The 25,417-nt window shown below is 41.9% G+C and overlaps 1 protein-coding gene across 1 annotated transcript; it reads left to right on the top strand.

Moving 5' to 3' along the window:
• The first annotated feature begins 124 nt into the window (after positions 1-124).
• Positions 125-9,350, top strand: LOC124264438 (EGF domain-specific O-linked N-acetylglucosamine transferase-like). The gene is made up of 10 exons (XM_046699182.1): positions 125-219; positions 793-885; positions 1,376-1,447; positions 2,394-2,480; positions 3,771-3,839; positions 4,105-4,163; positions 4,466-4,493; positions 4,889-4,980; positions 6,072-6,174; positions 8,799-9,350. The coding sequence occupies exons 1-10, from the start codon at positions 148-150 to the stop codon at positions 8,940-8,942; spliced, it is 819 nt and encodes a 272-aa protein (XP_046555138.1). The 5' UTR covers positions 125-147; the 3' UTR covers positions 8,943-9,350.
• The last annotated feature ends 16,067 nt before the right edge of the window (positions 9,351-25,417 follow it).

Raw genomic sequence — 25,417 nt, 5'->3', positions numbered from 1 at the left:
CAAAACCCCAAAACATATACATTTATCAATAATAACTGTAACATGGTCTTCAGTGGCCGGAGGTCGAAGTAACCCGTCCAGATTTTCATGTTGTTTTCACATTCCTAAATTTCAGAATACAACATATTTCACCACACCTGCGTTTTCATGAACCTCTACATCAGTCTGCACCTCAACAACTCCTTCTCCAAAGACGTCAACCTCCTTGTGTGGGACACGGTAGTTCGATTTCTTTACGGCAAAAGACACCGGAAACATGACCCTAGGCTTCGTTCCACAAGGCGATCTTAATGCTACGATTGACTCGTGCTAAAGTATGGGATTGTATTAGTGGTGAGATCGCTTCGCGCAAACGGGCCCAGTTCTAGAAATATATTGTAAAACGTCAAAATTGGTGTTTCTGAATCGATAGATACACATTCTAATTAGCCGAAGACCCGGGTTCGATTCCCCACATGGGTACAATGTGTGAAGCGCATTTCTGGTGCCCTACGGTGATATTGCATGAATATTGGTAAAAGCGGCGTAAAACTCAGCTCACTCACTCACTTTCTTATTACTTTCACCAACGTGAATGCTCCGTCTATCACCAAATCAAAAATGGTATTTGCATATCCCACCCCGTGTTTTCGTACCAGATGACGATGGTTGTTCGTGCTATCAACCACTGGTTTATTTTGCTCACGAATCGAGTATCAATATACCGCTTTGACAACAATAATGCCAACATTCACTCACTCACTCGACATGAATTAGCCACTGCGTACTGTAAACTCATTTTTGTCTTTTCAGAGTGCTTTCGACCTCCTAGGGTACATGGCGGAGTTACGTGGCGCGTTTACCAAGCATGACGTCATGCTTCTGAAACACTTGGACGGGAAGAGGGTGACGTAGTTTTTATCTTTGTGTCTGTGAGTGACCGAGTGAGTATGTGGGTGAAACAATGATTGAGAGAAGGAATGAGTGAGTGAAGGGGTGAGTGAGGGAGGGTGTGTCGCGTTTACCAGTGATGGAGGCTGGGACGGAGGGACGGAAGGTGGGACGTGTTTACCAGTGAGCGAGCGGGCGAGGAGTGAGTGAGTGAGTGAGATATTGGGTGTAAGGGTAGTGGGTAGTTGGTTGGGCGGGTGAGTGAGTGACTGGGTGGGTGTGTTGGTGAGCGTGTGGGTGCATTTGTGTGTCAGTGAGTGAGCGAACGAGTAAGTGTTTTCATAATCAGAATCGAACACGAGGCTTCGATGTGACAAGGGAACGCTGTAACCTCAATTCTTCCTCTTTCAAAAACTTGATGTTAAACAACAGCATTACCAACGCTACCCAAATAGTGTTTTGCCCATTTAAAGACCTCTTGTAGCTTTATTATATTGTGTTCCAGGTTTGTTTTAGAGATGCCATCTTCTCGCTTCCTTCTCGGATGTTGCTCGGAATTTATTACAACTTAGCACCGGTAAGCTGTTCAGGTATCAAACATCAGTAGTGAAAAAGGTGTCAGTTTATGTTACGGATTAACAAACTACTGGGCAAAAAGACAATACACACTTAGAAATACCTACTTCAATCTGCTCACTATTGAGCACTGTGAATTTGCCATTCCGACTGTGAAATTGACACGTGTTATCGTATCCCAATTGCGTAGATCGATGCTCCTGCTGTTGACCACTGGATTGTCTGGTCTAGACTTGATTATTTACAGGCCCCGTCATGTAGTTGGAATACTGGTAAACATAACTTTATGAAATAAAACACAAGTAGAATTATCTGAAATATGTATTCTCATTGGTTTCAAAATACTAGGGGTGGGTATTGCAGATAATTTTCATATTGCGATATATTGCGATGCGAAAGCATATATTGCGATATGTATTGCAATATATTGCATGAAGTATTTTAAAACAAAACTACTTATAATCGAGTTAATTCTTGATTTAAAGAGCAAAACACAACAAAATCACTATGCTTGATAAGCCTTTTAATAACAACTTTTTTTAATCATGATAAAATAAAAAATATGAATAATATTTGGTACAAATGAAACAAGGACATATCCGAAGATTTCCGAGTGTAACGAATTTTTCCGAATGCAAGTCAAAATACCGGTTTTCGATCAGCGTATCGCAATACGTATCGTTTTCATGTCTCAACTGGTAAATACCGGTAAACCGGTTACATTGCGCAGCCCTACAAAATACCCAATAGAATTGCCCCAAGGGAGTGAAAAAGAGTGACCCAAGGGAGTGATAAAGTATTGAACACAGAAATAAATCTATCAATGCTCATTTGTGGATGATTACTTGTCAGTAAGTACTAAATGGCCCCTACATAATCTGGAGGCATGTTGATATACACGACACACAGAGTAAAACGGGGACGTGAACACATGGATATTTTTTCAGGTAAAGGGATGCAAGATTAGCGGCTTGGTGAATGCCTTCTCGGAGCATGTGTTGTATAATCTGAATATTCAACAAACAGGTCCACTGGTGAGTCATTACGCGAGAGTACTGGCGGAGTGCGTTGTGTGTGTGTGCGTGTGTGTACGTGCGTGCGTACGTGTGCGTGCGTGTGTATTTGTGGAGATCTTTGGTAGACTTGATGCAATCTGACCATTGCAGCCAAGTATACCATTTTTAGAGTGAGTATGGTTTTACGCCGCCTTTTGCAATATTCAAGCAATATCACGGCGCGGAAACCAGAAATTGAGTTCACACATTGTACCCATGTAGGGAATCGAAGCCTGGTCTTCGGTGTGACTAGCAAACGCTTTACCCACTAGGCTACTCCAATGGGGATATAAATGCATGGAACGAAAAGAACGTAATGATTTAACTATCATATAGGTGAAGATTCTTTGCCATCTTCCGTATCCTTTGTTGTAGTAACACAAGAAGCCATACAGGTAAAGTACATTTATTGTATTACCATTTGGGTACGCCAGAAAACTAGGATCGTGGGTTCGAATCCAGGATTCATTACGTTTCTCGGTTTCTCAGCAACAAACCTTAGCTTGTAGGTTTCACCAAAAATAAACGGTTAAGGCCTGTATCACTCCGGGTTTTTCTCACACAATAAACAGACATATAGATGTAAATACTGTTCAAAGCGGAGTTAAAGACCTGGGTGTCTATTCTCGAAATTGTCCAGCTAAGACAGATCCTAACTATTTTTAAGACAGAAGTTAGGATATCCTTGGGCTAGGATTCTTTCGAGAATAGGAGCCTAGGACCCCGATCCACAAGGCGTTCGTACAGCGCTACGACATTCGTAAGCCTGTGATAAACTGTAGAGTTACGACAGGTCGTAACGTTACGAACGCTTTGTGGATCTCACACCCAGTTAGATCTAGACATGTCTGGATGTGTCTGAACACAATATTTTATCCAGATAAAACGAGGACTGGTCGTCGTGGTGTGAGTATAATGCACCCTAGTGTTGTATCAATGATCAACGTGCCACTACAAAACCAGGCTAGTCCATGCAGCCACATCGCGTGAGTGAATATTATTGAGTGAGTGAGTTTAGTTTTACGCCGCTTTTAGCAATATTCCAGCAGTACCACGACGAGGGACACCACAAATGGGCTTCACACATTGTACCAAGGTCTTCGGCTAGACGAGCAATCGTTTTAACCACTAGGCTACCCCACCGCCCGAAATATTATTGAACGCGATACTAAACCCTGTTTAACCTCACATCACTGTATACAATACTAATTACGGTACTCGATCATTTGTCTGAATGCATATCCATGTTATTAATATTTTTCTGTTCAGCCGGCGAAGCTAAGGGTGACATTTCTTGTCAGAAGTACGAAAATCCGGCGGATCTTAAACCAGGAAGAAGTAAGCTCCTTAGACCACTTCCAACACATTGTAGAGCTCAAGATACACTCATCAATTCATGGATACTCATCAGTTCACCATAACTCACCATTTCATCAAAAGTGTTTTATACATATATATTACCTGTAAGATATCAACCATTATGTGCATAGTATGTAATATATATATTACCTGTAGATATCACATTACCGTTTTGTAGATGTAGCATTATGATTCCATTCATATCATATATTACATTTCAGTTTTATATTTCCATTCTTTTTAGTTGTTTTACGGCTTACAACGACTCTCAGACTTGGATGTACAAATGGTGGATTTTAATAGGTAAGCATTGAATCTTTATTCTTAGGTTGTGCTGCAAGTCTTCAGTTTTACAATTCCGTATTTATCAAGTGGTGTGGAATTGAAACAATAATAAGTTTAGAACTCGATCCGCGAATTCCCTTGCGACAAATGTTTTGAAACAGGGGACTGTAATACATTCAGTAAGTGTTTGTTGTAAAATATTTACAACTATGTCGTGTGTGCGCACGTTCATGCGAATCAGACCGTGAAATGAAGACGTGTTCTATAACATTATTCGATTTTAACAAATGTATTGTTTTGTTGAATGTTGTGTGTTGCAGATCAGTACCTTTCACAGACCAGCTACGGGTAAGTTAACTTCTTTGAGTGAGTGAGTTTGGTTTTACGCCGTTTTTAGCAATATTCCAGCAATATTACGACGGGGACACAAAAAACGGGCTTCACACATTGTACCCACGTGGGGAATCGAACCCGGGTCTTCGGCGTGAGAAGTGGGAGCATTAAGTAAGGATAAAATATAGTGGGGAACCACTTTTTTATTTACAATCAAGAGCCACGTTCTAGCACGGTTAACACACCTGGTGTTCTTATGAACCATGTTACTGGAATGTAATAATTAAAGACCGCCAAGTGTTACTTTGTAAAGGCAAACTTTACTGTGCTTATCGTTTATAAAGGTCAAGGTCATTGTTGAGGAATGGTACCCAATCGTCTTTGATTCGTTTTTGTCTTATAACTCACAGATTATCCACAACACTGACCTGTTCATTGGCCTCCACGGCGCAGGATTGACGTACTTGCTCTACCTACCAGACTGGGCGACCGTCTTTGAAATGTAAGCATGTTGGGTTGAGATTAACGTATTTGCTTGTTGCCTTTCTTAGTGACGGGAACCCTCGATGGGATAGAATACGCTCCCCTCTTCGCTAACACACGGCATCATGATTGTTGGATGGTCCTTCACAGACACAAGCTTATGAAACATACAACTGACTCGGCTTTGCCATGAGATTTCGTATGATAAAGTTGTGTTTGTTTTTAACCCTGCACTCGGCAATATTCCAGCTATATGGCGGCGGTCTGTAAATAGACGAGTCTGGAGCAGACAATCCAGTGATCAACAGCATGAACATCGATCTACGCAACTGGGATACGATGACACCATGAAGTGTGAGGGTGTCCGACTTTATTGATCATATTTAACACGTACCCACCCAAACCAAAGAATTTTAAAGCAGTGACCACGACATATCTATTTAACGAAAAGAACGAATTGTTTCTCTGCAACCATGACATACCATCTCCTTCTATACAAGGGCGGTGAGGTAGCCTAGTGGTTAAAGCGTTGGCTCGTCACGCCGAAGACCCGGTTCGATTCCCCACATGGGCACAATGTGTGAAGCCCATTTCTGGTGTCCCCCCGCCGTGATATTGTTGGAATATTGCTAAAAGCGGCGTAAAACTAAACTCAGTCAGTCAGTCCTTCTATACATGAGGCCCAAATGTCGCGGCCTGTGGTCCTGTGCTCAAAGCTCAGGTCACAAATCGGTGAAGTTAAGCAATGTCGAGCTCGGAGAGACCTTGGATGGGTGACCGTCTTTGGCAGCTTGACTCCTGATAGTTTCTAGGACTTTAGTCATGCCCCACAAACGTGTCTCTGTAAACCCAACAGGAAACCGGCGGGTCATATGACTATAACCGTCCAGCGCCTAACAGGCAGATTGGGTTATCCGGGGTAATAATGTGCTGTGCCTTGATTGTTAGCGCTATGAGCATACCTAGTGTGGAGTATGGCACTATATAAATGGACACATTCTTATTATGCACTAGTATGACGTCTCTATACTATCGGTTTTTCGCAATGTCCATTAACGCTATGGGCCCATAAGTACTGGGACAGAAATGACTGACGTGTGTAATGTTCAGCTACAGGTGCAGCATCGACGACATGTACCCCGACCTGGCCAGAATGAGGGGCATCAACTACCTCACCTGGGAGAACATGGATACCCTCACCCCAGAAAACAAGGTAACACACTTCCTTCACTTTCTATACCCTCGTGAGGAAATTGAGTCGCACGGAACGGGAATATTGTTATACAGAAACATCTGGTAACCACCGGTGGGGTAGCCTAGAGGTCATAGCGTCCGCTCGTCACGCCAAAGACCCGGATTCAATTCCCAACATGGGTACAATATGTGAAGCCCATTTCTGGTGTCCCCCGCCGTGATATTGCTGGAATATTGCTAAAAGCGGCGTAAAACCACACTCACTCATCACCTATATGAATTTTCATCAAATACTGTTTATTTGAGAAATGAAGTTGTGTCAGGTCAATATCAGCTGTAACGAACAAGCAGATAAACGAACAATCGGATGGAACAAATTTTCATACATAAAGAATAATCTAATAAAGAGAGAATTCGTAGAGTAAGAACAGATAAAACAGAATTGAATGTGAAAAACAGTCAGATAAAACAAGGATCGTAAACAATGAGATAAAATCAGTATTGGCATCTGCAGAACAGTCATATAAAACAAAGATCGTAAACAAGACAATGAGATAAAATAAGCATTGGCATCTGCAGAACAATCAGATAAAACAATCGTATATTTAGAACAATCATAACATGAACAATCATATTGTTCCTAAAACAATCGAATGAAACTATCAAATATATCTAATTCGCTATAGAAGTTGCATATTAACTAATGCCTGTACGCCGAATATATTCCAATATTCCAATGACTTGTAGTTGTAGCCGCAGGGGCTTGTAACGCTAAAAAATGCCATCATGGTCTATAGTACTGAGACCCCGTCAGTGACAGTATAGACCTTGATGGCATTTTTTAGCGTTACAAGCCCCTGTGGTTGTAGCCATGTTTGTTGGTATACGCTTTCATTCTTTTTATGTTGTGAACTCGAGAGGTAAACGGGATGATGTACTCTCTGTCTAATTTATGTTAAACATTTAACATATACGTGTGTCAACTAATGTCACCCGAGAGATAAGTGGACTACAAATAATCTCCTCGCACTCTTAATTATATAGCTTACCACATTTGGGCATTTATCCACGAAACAGACGACAGAAAACAAACTTAGAGTTATCTCCCTTAGATCTGTCTGATTCGGAAAATGTCGGAAGTATCCGGAGAATGGCTTCTTGGCATCAGTTTATTCGAGATACAAACTTGCAATCTATATGTTGTAAATGTAATGCGCAACGTAAGAACCTAACACGTTAGTGTGGTACATTGAAATAATAGAATGTGTCTAAGCTAGTCAGAATCCGACAGTAACTGCGATCACTGGCTCAACATATTAATGTGTAGAGGTGATATTTCATAGCGCAGCAATTTATAGATACCAGACGGTAATTAAAGATGTAATTTGTAATCTTTTCAGAATGAGGCAGATAAATACATACATGTTTTATACAAAAATATATATCGCTCAGACACACATCGTTCATACTGACGAGTGACGATCCGGGTTAGAATTGGTCTTCAGCAACCCATCTAACGGGATCAGTTGGTCAGACTCGCTGACCTGGTTGACACATTTCATCGTATCCCAACTGCGTAGACCGATGCTCATGCTGTTGATCACTGGATTGTCTGGTCCAGACTCGATTATTTACAGCCCGTCGCCATATGACTGGAATATTGCTGAGTGCGGCGTCACAGAACAACAAAACATCGCTCGTACTATTCATGGAAATTAAGGCTATTTAAATCAGGTCAACGTATTTATTATCTTTTGAACATTAAATAGATAACAACAGATATCACGTATTATTACATTTTGAGTTTCCATTATACTATATTTATTAAGTGAACGTAATTATTTCAACTAGAGGTACATGCATCACACAATGTAAACATAAATTTTATCGCCAGTGTACATGTTGTTAGCCTACAGTGAGGATATAATCTTGTATGTTACATTAGTGTCTCTCATTAGAAGACAAATCTATCTGTTTGGAAACATAATACAATGGTTCTTCGGCAAGTGGACATCGAAGAAATTCCTGCAAAATGACGTCACTTGAATATTTATCGCATCGTTCTAATAATCTTATTGTCATACCTGACTTTATGAAAGGAAAGTTATGGCTATTTTCCGCTGTAACAACTTTAGATTAGCAGTGGAAACCGGTCGTCACACAAATACACCCTATGATCAACGTCTCTATGCCTCTACTGTCACTCTGTTGGCCTAAACTATGTTGAACACGAGCTCCATGTCCTACTTATCTGTGACAAATATTCTGAAATAAGAAATAAGTGTTTCACAACCCACCCTCCAACAACTGAAACCTTTGTGCGTTTAATTACTTGCAACAACATAAATTATCTAAAACCAATAACTACATTCCTCTCCACTGTATTAAAACTAAGAAGTAAACCCACTACTACAACTAATTGACCCTGTATTCCAATCGTTATCCTATATCCAGCATGTATGTATTCTTTATATTTGCACTATGTTGTATTATGGGCCAATGGCCTACGTTACTGAAATAAAATGTCTGTCTGTCTGTCTGTCTGTCTGTATTGTCATACCGTGTCCATCGTATGGTAAATACATTGTAAAGTTCGTTTTTGTCGAATTTGCCTCAAATCACCGTCGTGTTGTCGCATTTCAGACCGCCTTACCCAACTACACCAACTATAGCTTTGACGTGGGGGAGTTTGTGAGGCTGGTTCGAGTTGCAGCAGATCAAGTGACCTCTCACCCCGACCTCGTGAAAGCAAGACTTAATAAATATAGGAGGGGAGGGGAGCTTTAGGTGATAGTACGTGAGTAACTACTTTGGGGGAATGGGTGGGGGGTGGAGGATGGGGAGAGCTTTGAGTGATAGTTTGTGAATGAATCCGTCCGTCTTCCGGGTTTAACGACGTTTTGAAGAGTATTCCACGTATATCGCGTAGCGCAGGCTATCGATATAAATCATAGAGATCGATGAACGTTTACTTAATATCGATCAGTTTTGGGGAATTATATGTTTGCTTGCCCTTCCGTTGAGATGTAATATTAGAGGTATTAATTCTGATAAGAAATGTAAAATGTGTGACAGCGGCTTGAATGAAGATGAAATTCACTTCATGCTTGAATGTGCAGCATATAATTTTATTAGAGATAAGTATTTTCCATATTGTGGACAAGATAGCATTCTGACTGCATATATATTCATTTCATTAGCAGCAATTGTACCCAGGGCTCCAGATAACTTTTGGGGGTGGGGGTGAACTTACACCTCATATTGCAAGTGGAGGTGTACTGATAATTTTGAAGGAGTATTGACATATTTTTGTGTGAGTGAGTTGGTGATGTGGTTTGTTATATATAATATTAAACAACTTTTCAGCTATTAAACTTCATATATGTTAGACGTACAAAGGTATTATGGGCATATCATGAGCTTAAAATATTTTATTATGTCGTACTTCGTTGATTTTTAGGCGTACATTACGCCTGTGCGCCCCTTATCTGGTTCGAAATATATTAAAGATGCTCTTGCTGTTAGAAAACCTGTTATACGTTCTGTAATACGTTAACTGCTTTTTTTCTTTGAATAATTTGCTACTTTTAATATTGTAAACTGTCTTATTATTGTACATGGGCCAACGGCCTACAAAACCGAATTGAATTGAATATGTACATATTTTCTTAAAGTTATGTCTAATTCTTGAATAAACACTTTTTGAACAAAACACTTGACCCGAATACGTATTTGGATAAACGACATCCACTAGTGTCCACAGTTGTCTATTTGTCCCAGTAACGTAGTGTTATCATAGGGTAGTCGCCCCAAGCAGTGGCGTGTGTACACGGGCAAGTGGGCATGACAACATTTTCACGTAGATATGCAGCATCCCGGTTGAGAATAGACAAAAAGATGCGTCTCCCGTGAATGTTTCTTCATGTATAGTCAAACGACAGAAACACACAAAGAACACCATCGTTGTGTGTATACATATACTTTATCGTACGGGTTGGACAAATACGGCTCAACGATGACAATGAGGATATTTTTACGTTGAAAACCCAATTAAACTGACGTGCAAATAAAAGTACACGGACCGTGAAAGACGATCGAAAGAAAACAAAAACATCTTGGAGGATAAGACATCTGCTTGTATACAGTGTGCGAAATAACCACTGGCCTACTAGCCCGTGGCTAGTAAAAAGCCAGTCGGGCCAGTAAATCTTCATAGTCACTGGCCCGACTGGCTAGTGAATTTTCATGGAGTCATTTTGTGAATATATCACTCTCTCCGACATTTAAATCATGCAATATTATGTTCTGATAAAAGTGTTCATCATATTAGCAGCTTAATGATGACTTATTTGAGCATAAACAAAATATTTCAGAAATTAAGTGATGTCTTTTCTTATTTGTTTTTTTTTATGGTATTTTACCTTTTTGTTATCGTTTGCTAAGTTTCTACATTCAAATTCCGGGCTAGTGAATTATTTTGTGTGCTAGTAACTTTCAGGCATAGCTAGCCCGACCGGCTGGCAAAATTTGGAAACTATTTCGCACACTGTGTGTATACTGGCGTTTGGCGTCCCCTGAACGAAGTTTCAGTCCTTTAAAGCAAATACTTTTCGTGTAACCATTACAGAAATACGCAGTGGGTCCAAATGAGATTGACATTTGTAACAAAAGAGCTGTAAGTCACGGTTTGGTGACTATTCACCAATGTAATTGTGGTGAAATGTACTTCGGATCATAGGTAACAGAGGTTCGCTATAAGCATATATAGTTGTCGATATGTAGCATCAATGTAAAATATACCAGTAGAGTGATCTCCCCTGAGTGCTGTACGTGTAATGGCCACCATGACGACCACGTGGTTTCTGAATAAAGGACCCTTTAAACAGAAGCCCTTGTTTCATTAAAAGTTATAAGGCTATCACAGTAATAATATGTCCACTTAATTACACAGCACTAGGGGAGACCACTCTACTGGCATGTTGCCAACTGTATATGCTTATATCGAACCTCTGTTAGAATACAAAACGCCGAGCGGGAATCATTTGTGAAGTCTCGATGAGACCTCGCTCCAGGTCTTGAGTGGAGGTACTGGTCACCTTCAGTGGAACTGATTCCACAAATGTTCCATTGGGTTAAAGTCAGGAGACCATGCAAGCTACAACCGGTTGCAAAACATTCTCTTACACATGCACCTAATCACAAAACGAAGCGCGACCACTTTCACTTAAAAAGCGTTCCCTGTCATCCTACACATACATACATGCAAAACACATGCGTGTTTTCATAGTCTGGATGTGGGAAATTCCCTGCTGCATGTCCCCACGCTCGTCTTCCTGTCTTTCAGAACACAAAGGCAGAATCACAACTGGGTGTTAAAGACAGAAGCCAATCACGCCAGCTTCATTGGCGGTCTCTTTTGCTAACCGAGCAACATTCAAACTGCTCGGAAGAAGTACACCAAAATACTTACAGCCACCGCGTTCCATCACGATGTCTGGTATAGCACAACAGGGACTAACGCTTAGTCTCTGAATGTATGTAATTTTGATACAAACCAATAATTCCTTTTAAACTAGAAAAGGAGCCCCAGCGAGATGGAAGATAGGGAACTTGAACAAATCTAGATTTGCTTCTTTTAGGGCTTTAGCATTGCAGAAAGGGTCGGACAGAAGGGAAAGTGATACGGTTCAGGGACTGTGAGACAGACTAGTAACATCTGTACTCTGGAGCGAACCCCAGTCTCAACAAAGTCAGTACCAATTCTACACCCTTTCGAAGAGATTTGAAAGGGATTTAATCCTAAGTGAATGGATAACTAAAAGACAATTAAAATTTGAAGGTTGAAGATACGTTGGTGGAGATTCTCCTCTGGGTCGCCTCGAAACGTCAGTACATCTTTAAAGTATCTGTAAGTGATGTTTAAGTGTGAAGCACCTGTGAGCTACCTCGTGGATCATTATTATGAGGCCTTCAGTTTATATTTTTAAAAGAATACATGCCGTATGTCCGCAGTCTGACTGAGGTGTTGACTCCAGCACAAGGCAGGTGTGCAGGTATGTAGCAGGTGTCTGAAGCTGTGCAATCTCGGGCGTCATTATGCGACTTCAGCGTACAGAACATTTCGTCGGGAGCAAAGACCTTTTTAAGTCGTAAACAAATAACGCACAGGCTGTGTTTGTTTCTGACTTCTATGCGAAGACGGGTTAAACTTGGTTACGCATTTCTTAATTAAGATATGTGAAATGGGATTTCAGGTGGCGTTCAAGATTACTGCATCCACATAGCGACGCGCATATGTGCTTGTGTGCGTGTGTGTGCGTGCGTGCGTGCAAGTGTTCGTGATTGCCTGTACTAGTCCGAGCTACAGCCGTATTTATAGTGCCAGCCAACTGAGATACAATTCAACATGATTCCCACACTCAGACACAATAGACTGTCACCCAGCTGTAAGATGGGTACCCGTGAGAATGTGCTGGCAATGTGAGTGTGTAGGTCATTGCGCCTAACAGGCAGCATGGCTGTATGCTACAGAGGGAGTTGAAAAAGTACCGGAAAGTATGATAGTGTCCCTTGACCGGGGATAGTAAGGTGAGGTGAAATTGGGTTTAACGTCGTGCTTGAGAATATTTCGCTCATATGGCGACGTGCATGCGTGTGTATGTGTATGTGCGGCTGCTTGTACTAGCCCAGACTGAAGTTGTTTTTATAGTGCTAGCTCACTGAGGTACCATGCCGCAGTGAAGCATGAATACCCCACTCAGACATAGTATACTGACTCCGAGCCGACCAGTCCTTGTTGTACCCATTAATGCCGAGCGCCAGGCAGGGACCAGCAAGTACCATATTTTAACGTCATTTGGTATGACGCGGTCAGGGATCGAACCCGCGACCTTCCGCTCTCCGGGCGTACGCTCTAACCACTACACCACTGAGGCGGTCAGTAATGTACGTAGCGCCGTGAGCAGGCAATGTGCCTTGATACGAGCGCCATATATAAGCGGACTATTACTATTACTATACACATACCGAGCCGAACAGCTTCTTGGGTAACACACTGATGCCGGTCGCCAGACAGGGTAACAACAAGTAGCGTACATGACGTACTTTGGTGTGATGCGGCCGGGCATCGAACCACTGGCCGTCCGCTCAACAGCTAGCGAGTCCATCCATTAGGCCATGTGACGATAACCTTTAAGAAGTGTCAATTTTGTGTGTGTATTGACACGGCTTTGGCTAATCACAATCACAAGCTGGTGGGATCCAGGGCCTAGATTTTCGAAGCGGTTATCTCCCATTTCAGACACCCAATTTGCAGACACTGAACCAGAAGGTTAATTAGGGTAACACCTACGGGTATAATGGAACAGTCCACTTTCTAGTGAGTAGAACAGGGTGAGCCTGAAACAGGTTCGTTACTGAGAAGTTTGATTGTGGGTAAATAGAACTTTGTTGTGATTAAATCATAAATGATTTCTATTCTCAAAATTGATTTTACTATCAATTACTATCGAATATAAAAAACAAGTTTGTCACTAAGAGGTTTGATTGTGTTTATTGATAGAAAAGACCCCTCCCAATAATAGTATATGTACAACAGAAGTTAACTGAGAAAATGTTTTGTTAGAGAGATATAGATATGTACATATTTGAAAACATTCTGATTTGCAGTAAATGAGACACCTGCATTGCCATGTAAGATACGATTAATACCAATCAGTGTTCTAATTTTAACAAAACTGTCTAAAGATTGTAACAGTTTATGTTTTTGAGTAGTAATACAATGGACACAATAATAATAATTGGCTTGTATAACGCCTAGTTTCCATAACAGAAGCTCAACGGCGCTGCATACATCGTTAAAAACACAGTAAGTGTGAAAAGAGTTCATTCAAGGAAGTAATGAAAAACATTCTCACATCCATGGCCACATTGACATGATGAGTCATATATTTTTAATATTTATTCTAAATAAATCGTAATTAAGTGCACTTGTCATACATCTTAATGTTGTGTGCAAAACATATAACTTCTTTATTCCATATGAATAATATTTAGGTTCACATTTGTCTTTATTTGATTTATATGATACATAAGTGTCGCAATTTCTAATAGCTAAGCTAATGTTTTCAATATGATGATTCCGACTCCCGTTAGACTAGAAGGGTAAACCGAAATGTTTATGAAAATAAACTGTTTTTATATTGCCGCAATAAAAGTTCAAATTGCTGTCGTTTTGTCAATCTTTCGAAATAAATAATATAGCTTCAGTTTGTTCCTGTGTTATTATTTGGACTATTTCATTATAATGTGTAGGTAACAGGTAGTAGATAATCTGTTCACTGGACCGTAAATATTGTTGTTTTAAGGTGTCCGCGAACTGGCTGTCTGCGTAATGGGAGGACACCTTCGAAGCTCTCTTAGCGCTCAGATAGTCGTAAGTTAATGTTAATGTATGGCTCTTACGACTATCTTGGCACTGAGTGAGCTTCGAAAATCTAGGCCCTGACACGCGAACATCTTCGCAATGTGGACTTCGGGAAGGGGAAGGGGGGAGAGGATGGGTGACAATGCTAACCCATAAGGAGCAACCCACACCTCCATGAACAAACTGCATCGTTGCAACAACGGGAGTGTTCTTTACAAGAGGTACAGTGAAATATCTCCTTTTTCAGAACCAATTAGAGAATATCACTAATTGTAAAGGCACGACAATGTAAAGCAAGGAGGGCCTTGTTGAGCCAAAGAGGCATGAAACGACATAAATTTGCAATTTCCCCCATAGTAGGATGATATAACAATTGCTCAGTCAAGGGATGGACTGAAATGGTCCTATCCCATGGTTTGGGATTTCACCAAATGCTGTTCATATTTTATTAATTAAACTTTTATTTGCACTTCAGCAAATAGGGTCATTTCTGAACTGCATCAGGGAGCTTATTCTCGAAACGTTCGTAGCCCTAAGAATTCTTAACTTTGATCGTAGCCAATGTATTATGATTGGGCTTGAGAAGTTCGTAGGGATACGAACGTTTCGAGTATAGCTAGCCTGAACGGAAGGGGGAGTGGGAAATATAGGATCTCCAGATGACTGTTAATTAGCTGTGTACGCGACTCAATGTCAATACAACAGCATATTGGTTTTGGAAGCTAAGGTATCAGGTTTTCAATATTCTCTAAACGCATCGAGTCCTCCAGGAAACCATTGATTAGTCAAATACAATAAACAGCTGACAGGGTCTACACATTCACCATCGGAATCAGAGGAGGTTGCGGTGCGATTTCAAATTACAGGTAAGCCACGACTGTTTCTGTTTCTTGAACGAATGAATGAATGAATGAATAAACGAATGAACGAATGAATGAATGAATGAACAAACGAATTAAAGAATGAATGAATGAACGAACGAATGAATGAATGATCGTCATCAGAGGTGGCTGAGGTGCGATTTCAAATTACAGGTAAGCCACGACTGTTTCTGTTTCTTGAACGAATGAATGAATAATTGAACGAATGAATGAATGAATGGGTTTAGTTTTACGCCGCAACCATATTCCAGCTATATGGCGGCGGTCTGTAAATAATCGAGTCCGGACCAGACAATCCAGTGATAAACAGCATGAGCATCGATTTACGCAATTGGGAACCGAGTGTCAACAAAATCAGCGAGCCTGACACTCGATCCCGTTAGTCGCCTCTTACGACAAGCATGGCCGGGTTACTGAAGATAAATTCTAACCCGGACCTTCACGGTTCTTATATTTCTTGAAGAACAATACACGACCATTGTTTATGTCATGTAATATTTCTAGGCAGCACGAGGTCTCTGCAATGATAGTCAGATCTAGAAGAGTTAGAGTAGGGTCACTACAGAAGGTTGTGCCTGGACTTTAGCTGCGGTAAACGTGTCTGTGTATTGCTCCCCATGCGGCGCTTAACAATATTCACTCCCATGTGACGTTGATCTTTGCATGTCGTTACACAGAGTTTCGGGCTGTTCTACTGTGGGTTTTTTCTAAAACATAACCAAATTTGCATATACCGCGCTTACACCCCTCCAATAATTTACATGGCTCGTATCCTCACTGCAACACAAGGCGCTTCTTTAAACACTTATCTTTCAGACATGAACGAAAATGTTTAGATCCGCGAAAATCCAGGTTAGAATCGATCTTAGGCTAACCAGGCTTGTTGTAAGAGGCAAATAAAGACAAGGAAGCCAGGACAGATGATATGTCAGCTTCATCTTGTTACCAGATCGGGGCATATGCCAGCTTCTGACAACTCTTGTTGACAGGTCGGGGGATATGTCAGCTTCTGACAACTCTTCTTACCAGGTCGGGGCGTATGTCAGCTTAATCTTGTTACCAGATCGGGGGATATATCAGCTTCTGACAACTCTTCTTACCAGATCGGGGTATATGTCAGCTTCATCTTGTTACCAGATCGGGGGATATGTCAGCTTCATCTTGTTACCAGGTCGGGGGATATGTCAGCTTCATCTTGTTACCAGGTCGTGGGATATGTCAGCTTCTGACAACTCTTGTTACCAGATCGGGGGATATGTCAGCTTAATCTTGTTACCAGATCGGGGGATATATCAGCTTCTGACAACTCTTGTTACAAGATCGGGGGATATGTCAGCTTCATCTTGTTACCAGATCGGGGGATATGTCAGCTTCATCTTGTTACCAGGTCGGGGGATATGTCAGCTTCATCTTGTTACCAGATCGGGGGATATGTCAGATCAGGGGACATGCCAGCTTCTGACAACTCTTGTTACCAGGTCGGGGGATACGTCAGCTTCATCTTGTTACCAGGTCGGGGGACATGTCATCTTCTGACGCCTCTTGTTACAATATGGGGAATATGTCAGCTTCTGATGAATCTTGTTAACAAATCAGGCGAAATGTCATCCCCCTATAATTCTTATTAAGAGATAGGAGATATGTCATCTCAATGGTTTTGGAAGCTAACGCATCATATGCTCAATATCCACTACACGTCCTCGTGGAACCATAGATCAGTGAAATACAATACAATATGAAAATAAATACAATACAATAAACTGCTGATAGCATCTACACATTATGAAATATACTCTCCCAAAATAGAAACGCATCATGAAAATAGCAATTTCATGTAGCAATGAATTAAAACGCGATTCATTTTACAAAGGGTTTTGCTCTGTTTATGAGTCCTATGGTGTTTATGTTTTGAAACATCACAACAAAACGCACCATCCGTAAAATACCCGTATTCAACAGCATGATTTTCAATTTCGGCGTGTAGTGTCACAGAATACACAATTCACATGCAATGCACGTGAAAGCTGGGGATCAGATAGTCTCAATGATGGGTATAAAAGGTTGATCGCTGTCTGTCGATTATTCACTGTATTTGGAACATTGTTGACGAACGCAAAATGCCACGTCTCAGTGAAGCCAACCGTCATATCGCCATTGGTTTGCTTGAAGCTGGCCAGTCTCAACGTGCAGTTGCCCGACGCATGAATGTTCACCAAAGCACCATTTCACGGCTCTGGGAGAGATATCGCCGGCAGAATTCGGTAGCAGATGCCCCTCGTAGTGGGCGACCTCGAGCGACCACTGCGGCGCAGGATCGCTACATCCGGGTACATCACCTGCGTCATCAAACAGCTACGGCGACCAGTACCGCTCGACAAATATCAGGATTGAGCAGGCTTTCTGCACAGACCGTCAGGAACAGGTTGAGAGACGCTGGTTTACGTGCCAGAAGACCTTATTTTGGCCGTGTGCTTCGACAACAACATCGTTGAAATCGAGTTCAATGGTGCACCAACGTTCAGGCCTGGAACCTACCGAATTGGCGTAGAATCTGGTTCAGTGATGAATCACGATTTCTATTGGGACGACGCGATTGAAGAATGCGGGTGTACAGACGTCGACGTGAACGTTTCGCCGACGCTTGCGTTCCCCAGGTGGACAGATTCGGCCTGGGCAGTGTTATGATGTGGGGAGCGATCACCTGCCGTGGGAGAAGTGATTTGGTGATGATCCAGGGCAACCTGGCAGCTCAACGGTACTGTGACGAAATCCTACGCCCACACCTCCTTCCAATCATTGATCGCCAGAGGGGGTTGTTTCAACAGGACAATGCCAGGCCACACACAGCACGTCACACTAAAGACTTCCTCCAGAACCACAACATCAATGTGCTCCCTGGCCCTCAAGATCACCGGACTTAAACCCGATCGAACATCTGTGGGATGCCCTGAACAGACGGGTGCGACGCCGTAACCCTCAGCCCCAGACACTTCAGCAACTCGCACAGGCACTACAGGCAGAGTGGGCTGCGATTGGGCAACACGAAATTCTGAGACTTATTCGTTCGATGCCGAGGCGATGCCGTGCAGTTCTGGACGCCCACGGTGGTCACACGAGGTATTGACTTCAGCGCCACCACACGTCTCCATGTGACACTCAAACTGACTTTCCTCGAGTTCGTGCCAAAGACGGATAAGTCTGCATTCCCAGTGTGCAATTTCGCTATATTTCATTTACTCATAACGCCTACAAGATGTTTCAAAATAAACATAAAAATACAGTTGAAATTCAAATATGCGTTTCTTTTTTCGGAGAGTATATTATATGTTATATTTCTTGGTATCATCTAATAATGTTAGATCACGAGGTCCTTGCAGGTTGTTATGGTTATATCGCGAGGTCACAAGTATACACAAAGAACTTAATTAAGCACCCCTGTATTTTCGCAATGATAGGTTTTCAACAATGTACATAAAAATGCTCGTGGTGACCACGATGGAGTTTTTCTGATTATTGACTCATACAAAATGACAAAATGATTGGAATTCATGTTGATGTTATGATGATAATTGCTCATTCGAAAAAAAACAACACTAATTTTCATACAAAACCATGTCTGTAAAAGTATGGCCCTGGAATGTTTAATGTTGAATTTATTGGTGAATGTGAACATTCAAAATGTCATTTTGCGTGTCTTACACGATGCAAGGTCAATACCGAGTGTAACCTCCATGTGACTGTATGACAGCCAGCACTCTCCCCATCATATCCCCTGTCAGCCTCCTGATCCTCTGTAGGAGCCGCCTACGCAATTCCTCGTGTAAAGCAGCTTCCAATAGGGCCAGATTCTGTACAGAATGATCCCTTTGTTGCACACGACGACCAATCATGTCCCAAATATGCTCCAAAGGGTTTAAAGAGAATACGAGTGAATTGCAATCCATGGACACTGTTAAGTCGTGAGGTAAAATCAAAGAGGCAGCCATCAGCAACAGGCACATGTGACGTCATGTCACGTGATACCCCCTCTGCTCATTAAGTGTCGGGTGTTTCCGTAAAAGGCGGAAATACGAGTACGTTTTTGTGTGCTTTTACTGCTATTTTACAAACTTTTTGTTCTATTTTAATCACGGAAGGTGACTTTTAGAATATCCTTTACAATATATCAAAAGTTTTGTTTTCGTTCGGATTCTCCTTTAAGATCGGAGCTCATTCAATCGTGAGATATTTCAGGGGATGCTCAACTACGTTTTGTGTGTAAAGATTGTGGATAAGCTCGAAATAGCTGCTGTAAGTGTGTCTCTGCGCAGCTCTCTATCATGTTGAGTTGCACATTCGGGCTGTTCTAATAAATCCTCGATTCGCCTATAAAAACAATTGCCTTTAAACATGTGCATGAAAATGATCAGGTTACTATTGGTCTTCAACACCTCCTGCGACAAAAATAACATGTTTAGGCTAGCTGACTTGGTTGACACATGACATCGTATCCCGACTGCGTAGATTGATGCTCATGATGTTGATCACTGGATTGTCTGGTCGAGACTCGGTTATTTACAGACCCACGTCAGGGACATATTGACATATTGCTGACTTTCGCGTTAAACAAACAAGCAGGCGACAGGTTATTTGGCGTATCCTTCTGGAGAATAGAACTCGGGAAGTCTGGTCAAGAAAACACATGGACTACAGACCGCCGTCAAAGAGCTGAAATATTGCTGAGTGTGGCATTAAACAACGAACAAAGATGCTCGTTCACACAACTTTCTTTGTACACTGGGTAAGCAAGGAGGGTATTGCTTTTTTGCTGCCAACGTTGAGCGCAAAGGTGAGCAAAAACTCTTCACCGGTCCGGTTACGGATTCGAAATGTAAATATCGATCTAAAATATACGTGCTCGTGTTGTAATACAAGTGTGTCAGGAAATTAACTAATGTCACATTCCTCGTTAGATCACGATGCATGCACTTTTCTGCCACCTGTCAAGTGCATTGCAGATGTGGATCGGGGATCTATCTGGAAACCGTGGTGGAACAGCCGATAGCAAACAGCAGCACTAAGTCAATATTGACATAGTTTGTAGGGAGCAGTGTAAAATTACAATTGCTGCAGCTTCAATCCGAATTGTTTGATCTCAATGTCTATATTAGACAATGGCTAGACCCAATTTGTTATAACTAGATCGCGAGATTAGACAATGGTTAAACCCAAATTGTTATAGCTAGATCGCGAGATTACACAATGGTTAGACCCAAATTGTTACAGGTAGATCGCGAGATTAGACAATGGTTAGACCCAAATCGTTATAGCTAGGTCGCGAGAGTAGACAATGGTACGTTAGACCGAAATCGTTGGACCTAGGTTGCGAAATTAGACAATGGTTATACCCAAATTGTTATAGCTAGGCCGCGAGATTAGACAATGGTTAGACCCAAATTGTTATAGCTAGGTCGTGATATTAGACAATGGTTAGACCCAAATCGTTATAGCTAGATCGCAAGATTAGACAATGGTTAGACCCAACTTGTTACTGGTAGATCGCGAGATTACACAATGATTAGACCCAAATTGTTACAGGTAGATCGCGAGATTACACAATGGTTAGACTCAAATTGTTACAGGTAGATCGCGAGATTAGACAATGGTTAGACCCAAATTATTACAGGTAGACCGCGTTGTCTGTATTAGATATCTGTTAGACCAAAATTGTTATAGCTAGTTCGCATTGCATGTGCGCATTACAATACATTTAATTCACTAACATATTCAATAATGTTATTATTTTGCATAATTGATAGTGTTTGAAATAGAGTGCTTACCTTAAAGAAAAATGGAGAATTCCTTGTCAGTGTTCAGTCAAGGAGATGTGTAAATATTTATTGTGAGTTTAAATGTGTTGATAGAACAATCACTGACCTCTTTTTATAGTCTGAAAGGTACTGTAAACACCACCGATCAATGTTGGAATTCTTTCCATTGGCCGAAATATAAACGTCTTTTAAATGACAAGATTGGTTGGTTGAAATAGATTTGGTATTTCACTAACAGAGTGAGTGAGTGAGTTTGGTTTTACGCCGCTTTTAGCAATATGCCAGCAATATCACGGCGGGGAACACCAGAAATGGGCTTAACACATTGTACCCATGTGGGAAATCGAACCCGGGTCTTCGGCGTGACGAGCGAACGCTTTAACCACTAGGCTACTCCACCGCCCCTTTCACTAACAGAAATTGATGGACAAAGCGAAAATAGCTTTTTGAGAAGTGGTCACGTAACGGCAACGGTAATTAGATTGACTGATTGTTGTTTAGCGCTGCACTCAGCAATATTCCAGCTGAGCTGGCGGCGGTCTGTAAATAATCGAGTGTGGACCAGACAATCCAGTGATCCAGTGAACATCGATCTACGTAATTGGGAACCGATGACATGTGTCAACCAAGTCAGCGAGCCTGACCACCCGGTCCTGTTAGTCGCCTCTTACGACAAGAATGGGTCATATAGCTGGAATATTGCTGAGTGTAGTGTAAAACTAAACTCAGCCACTGTGATATTGCTGGGAATGTAAAACAGTAATCCCTGACCAACTTCACAATTCGTAACAGCGAATTATCAGAAACTACACACTGCACGTTTCAACAGTTCGGTATAATCAGGTTTGACAATATGAAGAAAACGTGAAGCTTTCCCCAACACGAATCAGTATTCAATGATGAAAACGGATCGATCACCTTCATAAACACAAAGCCGCTTCATCCAACAGGGACAATAAACTAATCATTATTGATTTATTACCTTTGTGTGTATTACAGTTTCAAAACAACGCCCAGCATATTAAGCATACTGGCCATAATACCGTTATTACCGCAATGTACCGCAGACAAGGGTAGGCTACAACAACGGCAGATCTATTCGTGTTGGGGTACAGGCGTGTTCAAATGGACAAACCAGAACCTTTGACTTGTCCTAATGTGTCAACACACAGTGGCTAGCCAAGGGCAGTTTCAACATTTAACGTGTGCATTAGCCCCTCGTCGTTGTATAATTGGGACTCGACTTGTTGAAAGAAGCCGGTCCATGCCATAGCGTTACTGTTGGTAAACAGAGGGTATAATAGACTTGAGTATAGTGACGGCTCGCTGGCCCACTATTTGCTAAAATGCCCACGGGAACAGCTAACAGGTAAACCGATGCTAAGAAAGCCTGCACGTTGAAATGTACACCAGGTAAGTTTGTCGCTCACCTGCTCTTCAGAGAATTCAGATTACACTGTCGCGTGGCGAACTGCTTGAACATAGGTAAATATTTTCAGCTTACGTGTCACTGGTTTTCACATATGTATGGTGTATTATTTCATTATCACGTGGTTTTAGCCACAGGGGCGTGTCACGCTAAGAAACAGCGTTAGAAAGACATATAGGTACATGGATATAGACCCTACCCTAATACTATATAAAAGGATCCTTTTATATAGTACTAGGGTAGGGTCTATATACACGCCCCTGTGGTTTTAGCGCGTGTGAAAAACGCTGGCGCATTGCGGAATGGTGACGATATGACAGTTTAATGTGACGGAGTATTGACTAGTACATCGTCTGTGATCAAAGTCATAAAGGGTACGATTAAGTTTAACTTCCGCCTTGCATTGAAGACGTAGATTGATCAGATTTAGTGAGTGAAATATGTCACATTTTATATGCAGAAATAATTTCATTTTCACAATGAATGTATCTTGCTGAAACTTTGGTGAATCCTATGCCCAACATATATTCGTTCCATAGCGAGTCCACTATGGCGGTGGCTAAAGCGTTTGATGACGCTCGATGACGTTTGATGACCATTTTGTGTTTTTCCTAGAATATTGCAATACGTGGCGCGTTTAGCTCGTCGCCACCGTTCTGTATGGTGAGGTTTAACTGTATCGAATAAGAGTTACTTGTTTTCCCAGCTCTTTATGATTACTTCAAGGCCAGTACAAACTCAGATTTAAACGGTGAACTTTAACAACAATTAACTCAGTTATACGCTGTAACGTAATGATAACAATGTTTAATCTAGAACTGGGCCCCGTTCCACAAAGCGATCGTAGCGCTAAGATGGTCGTAACTCCCATACTTTAACATAGACTTACGACTGTCGTAGCGCTACGATCGCTTTGTTGAAGTCCTGTTCCTCAAAACGATCGTAGCGCTACGATGATCGTAACTCCCAAACTTTAACATAGACTTACGACTGTCGTAGCGCTACGATCGCTTTGTTGAACGGGGCCCTGGGTCCCGTTCCTCAAAACGATCGTAGCGCTACGATGCTCGTAACTCCCATACTTTAACATAGACTTACGACTGTCGTAGCGCTACAATCGTTTTGAGGAACGGGGCCCTGGTCTACAGAAACCCATGCTTGACGTAAGAGACGGATAAGGGGATCGGGTGGTCAGGGCCTGATTGATGCGTGCCATCGTGTCCCGATTGTGTCGGTCGATGCTCATGATGTCAGTTTTCAGCCTTGCGGCGTTAAACAACAAACATATTTGGCATATCCTCCTGGGGAATAGAACCCAGGTAGTCGCATCAAGCAAACGCATCTACTGCCAGGCCACGCTGGTGTCCATCTCCCTGTGTTTATCACAATGTCCGTTGTCAGATGCACGCCAAAAACGCTGTATTTTGTCTTCTCATGTGCCCAGCTGTTTTTTTATACACATCTCTCTGTTTCATAAATAGTATAATTGTACAACCAGACAATACAATTTTCAAGGTCATGAGCATCGATCTACGCAATTGGGATACGATGACATGGTCAACCAAGTCAGCGAGCCTGACCACCCGATCCCCTCCGTTGCCTCTTATGACCAGCAACCGCCTCCGTGGTGTAGTGGTTAGAGCGTCCGCCTGGAGACCAGAAGGTCGCGGGTTCGGTCCCCGACCGCGTCATACCAAAAGACGTTAAAATATGGTACTTGTTGGTCCCTGCCTGGCGCTCGGCATTAATGGGTACTACAAGGACTGGTCGGCTCGGAGTCAGTATAATGTGTCTGAGTGGGGTATTCATGCTTCACTGCGGCATGGTATCTCAGTGGGCTAGCACTATAAAACCAGCTTAAGTCTGGGCTAGTACAAGCAGCCGCACACACATACACACGCATGCACGTCGTCATATGAGCGAAATATTCTCAAGCACGACGTTAAACCCAATTTCACCTCACCTGTGACCAGCAAGGATTGCTGAATACCGTTCTAACCCGGATCATTACAGATGAACAGTCTGGGATTAACAGACATATTATGTACACTGTTAACTGTAAAACTACGTTTTGTTTTAGTGGTTTACGTTTTAAAAACGTTTCTGGAACCATACAAATTCACGTGAATAAAACATATTTTGAAAACATTTGCTTATCATTTGAAAATGTTTCTAAAACATTTCTGGAACCATACAAAATCACGTGAATAAAACATTTTTAAAAAATGGGGTCCTTCGACGTGATATTGCTGGAATATTACTGAAAATGCGGTATCAAACTGACATACCCACATTATTACCTTTTAGGATTATCATTTTGTATTTTATTTTTGGAGGGGGTCGTGTAAATTCAACTGATCACGCAAGCCCTACTCTCATCTCCGACCTCTTCATCCCTATGCAGCGGTTGTGAACGGTTGTGCTATCTGTACATTTCCTCGTCGGCCGGCCCACCTGAGGATGTTCCCAGTGAGCCTGTATTTGTCAACATGCCGAATGTTTAACCACGTACTGTACCGGGGTATAAAATTTCAGCTTGTTTGATCGTAGTGCCCTTTCAGCGAGCCTAACAGGCATGCAGGTAATACCCACACTTCAAACAGGTGAATCCCAGAGGCAGTTGTTGGTGTCAGGTATGTAACGAACTACCTATGTATTCTGTATGTATCGAACGCAGTCTACTCTGTATATAACGAACACAGTGTACCCTGCATATA

The sequence above is a fragment of the Haliotis rubra genome, unplaced genomic scaffold (assembly GCF_003918875.1).
Source record: "Haliotis rubra isolate DU_JTF1 unplaced genomic scaffold, ASM391887v1 Scf923, whole genome shotgun sequence".
Taxonomy (NCBI): Eukaryota; Metazoa; Mollusca; class Gastropoda; order Lepetellida; family Haliotidae; genus Haliotis; species Haliotis rubra.
Note: the sequence above shows the minus strand (reverse complement) of the source record. Positions and strands in the feature narration are given on the sequence as shown.

What these genes read in the sequence shown, in the direction of transcription:
- LOC124264438 (XM_046699182.1), top strand. Translation starts at nt 148, where the DNA reads ATGAACCTCTACATCAGTCTGCACCTCAACAACTCCTTCTCCAAAGAC. An exon ending in TTTATTACAACTTAGCACCG is followed by an intron (nt 1,448 to 2,393) that starts GTAAGCTGTTCA and finishes ATATTTTTTCAG; the next exon opens with GTAAAGGGATGCAAGATTAG. An exon ending in CAAATGGTGGATTTTAATAG is followed by an intron (nt 4,164 to 4,465) that starts GTAAGCATTGAA and finishes TGTGTGTTGCAG; the next exon opens with ATCAGTACCTTTCACAGACC.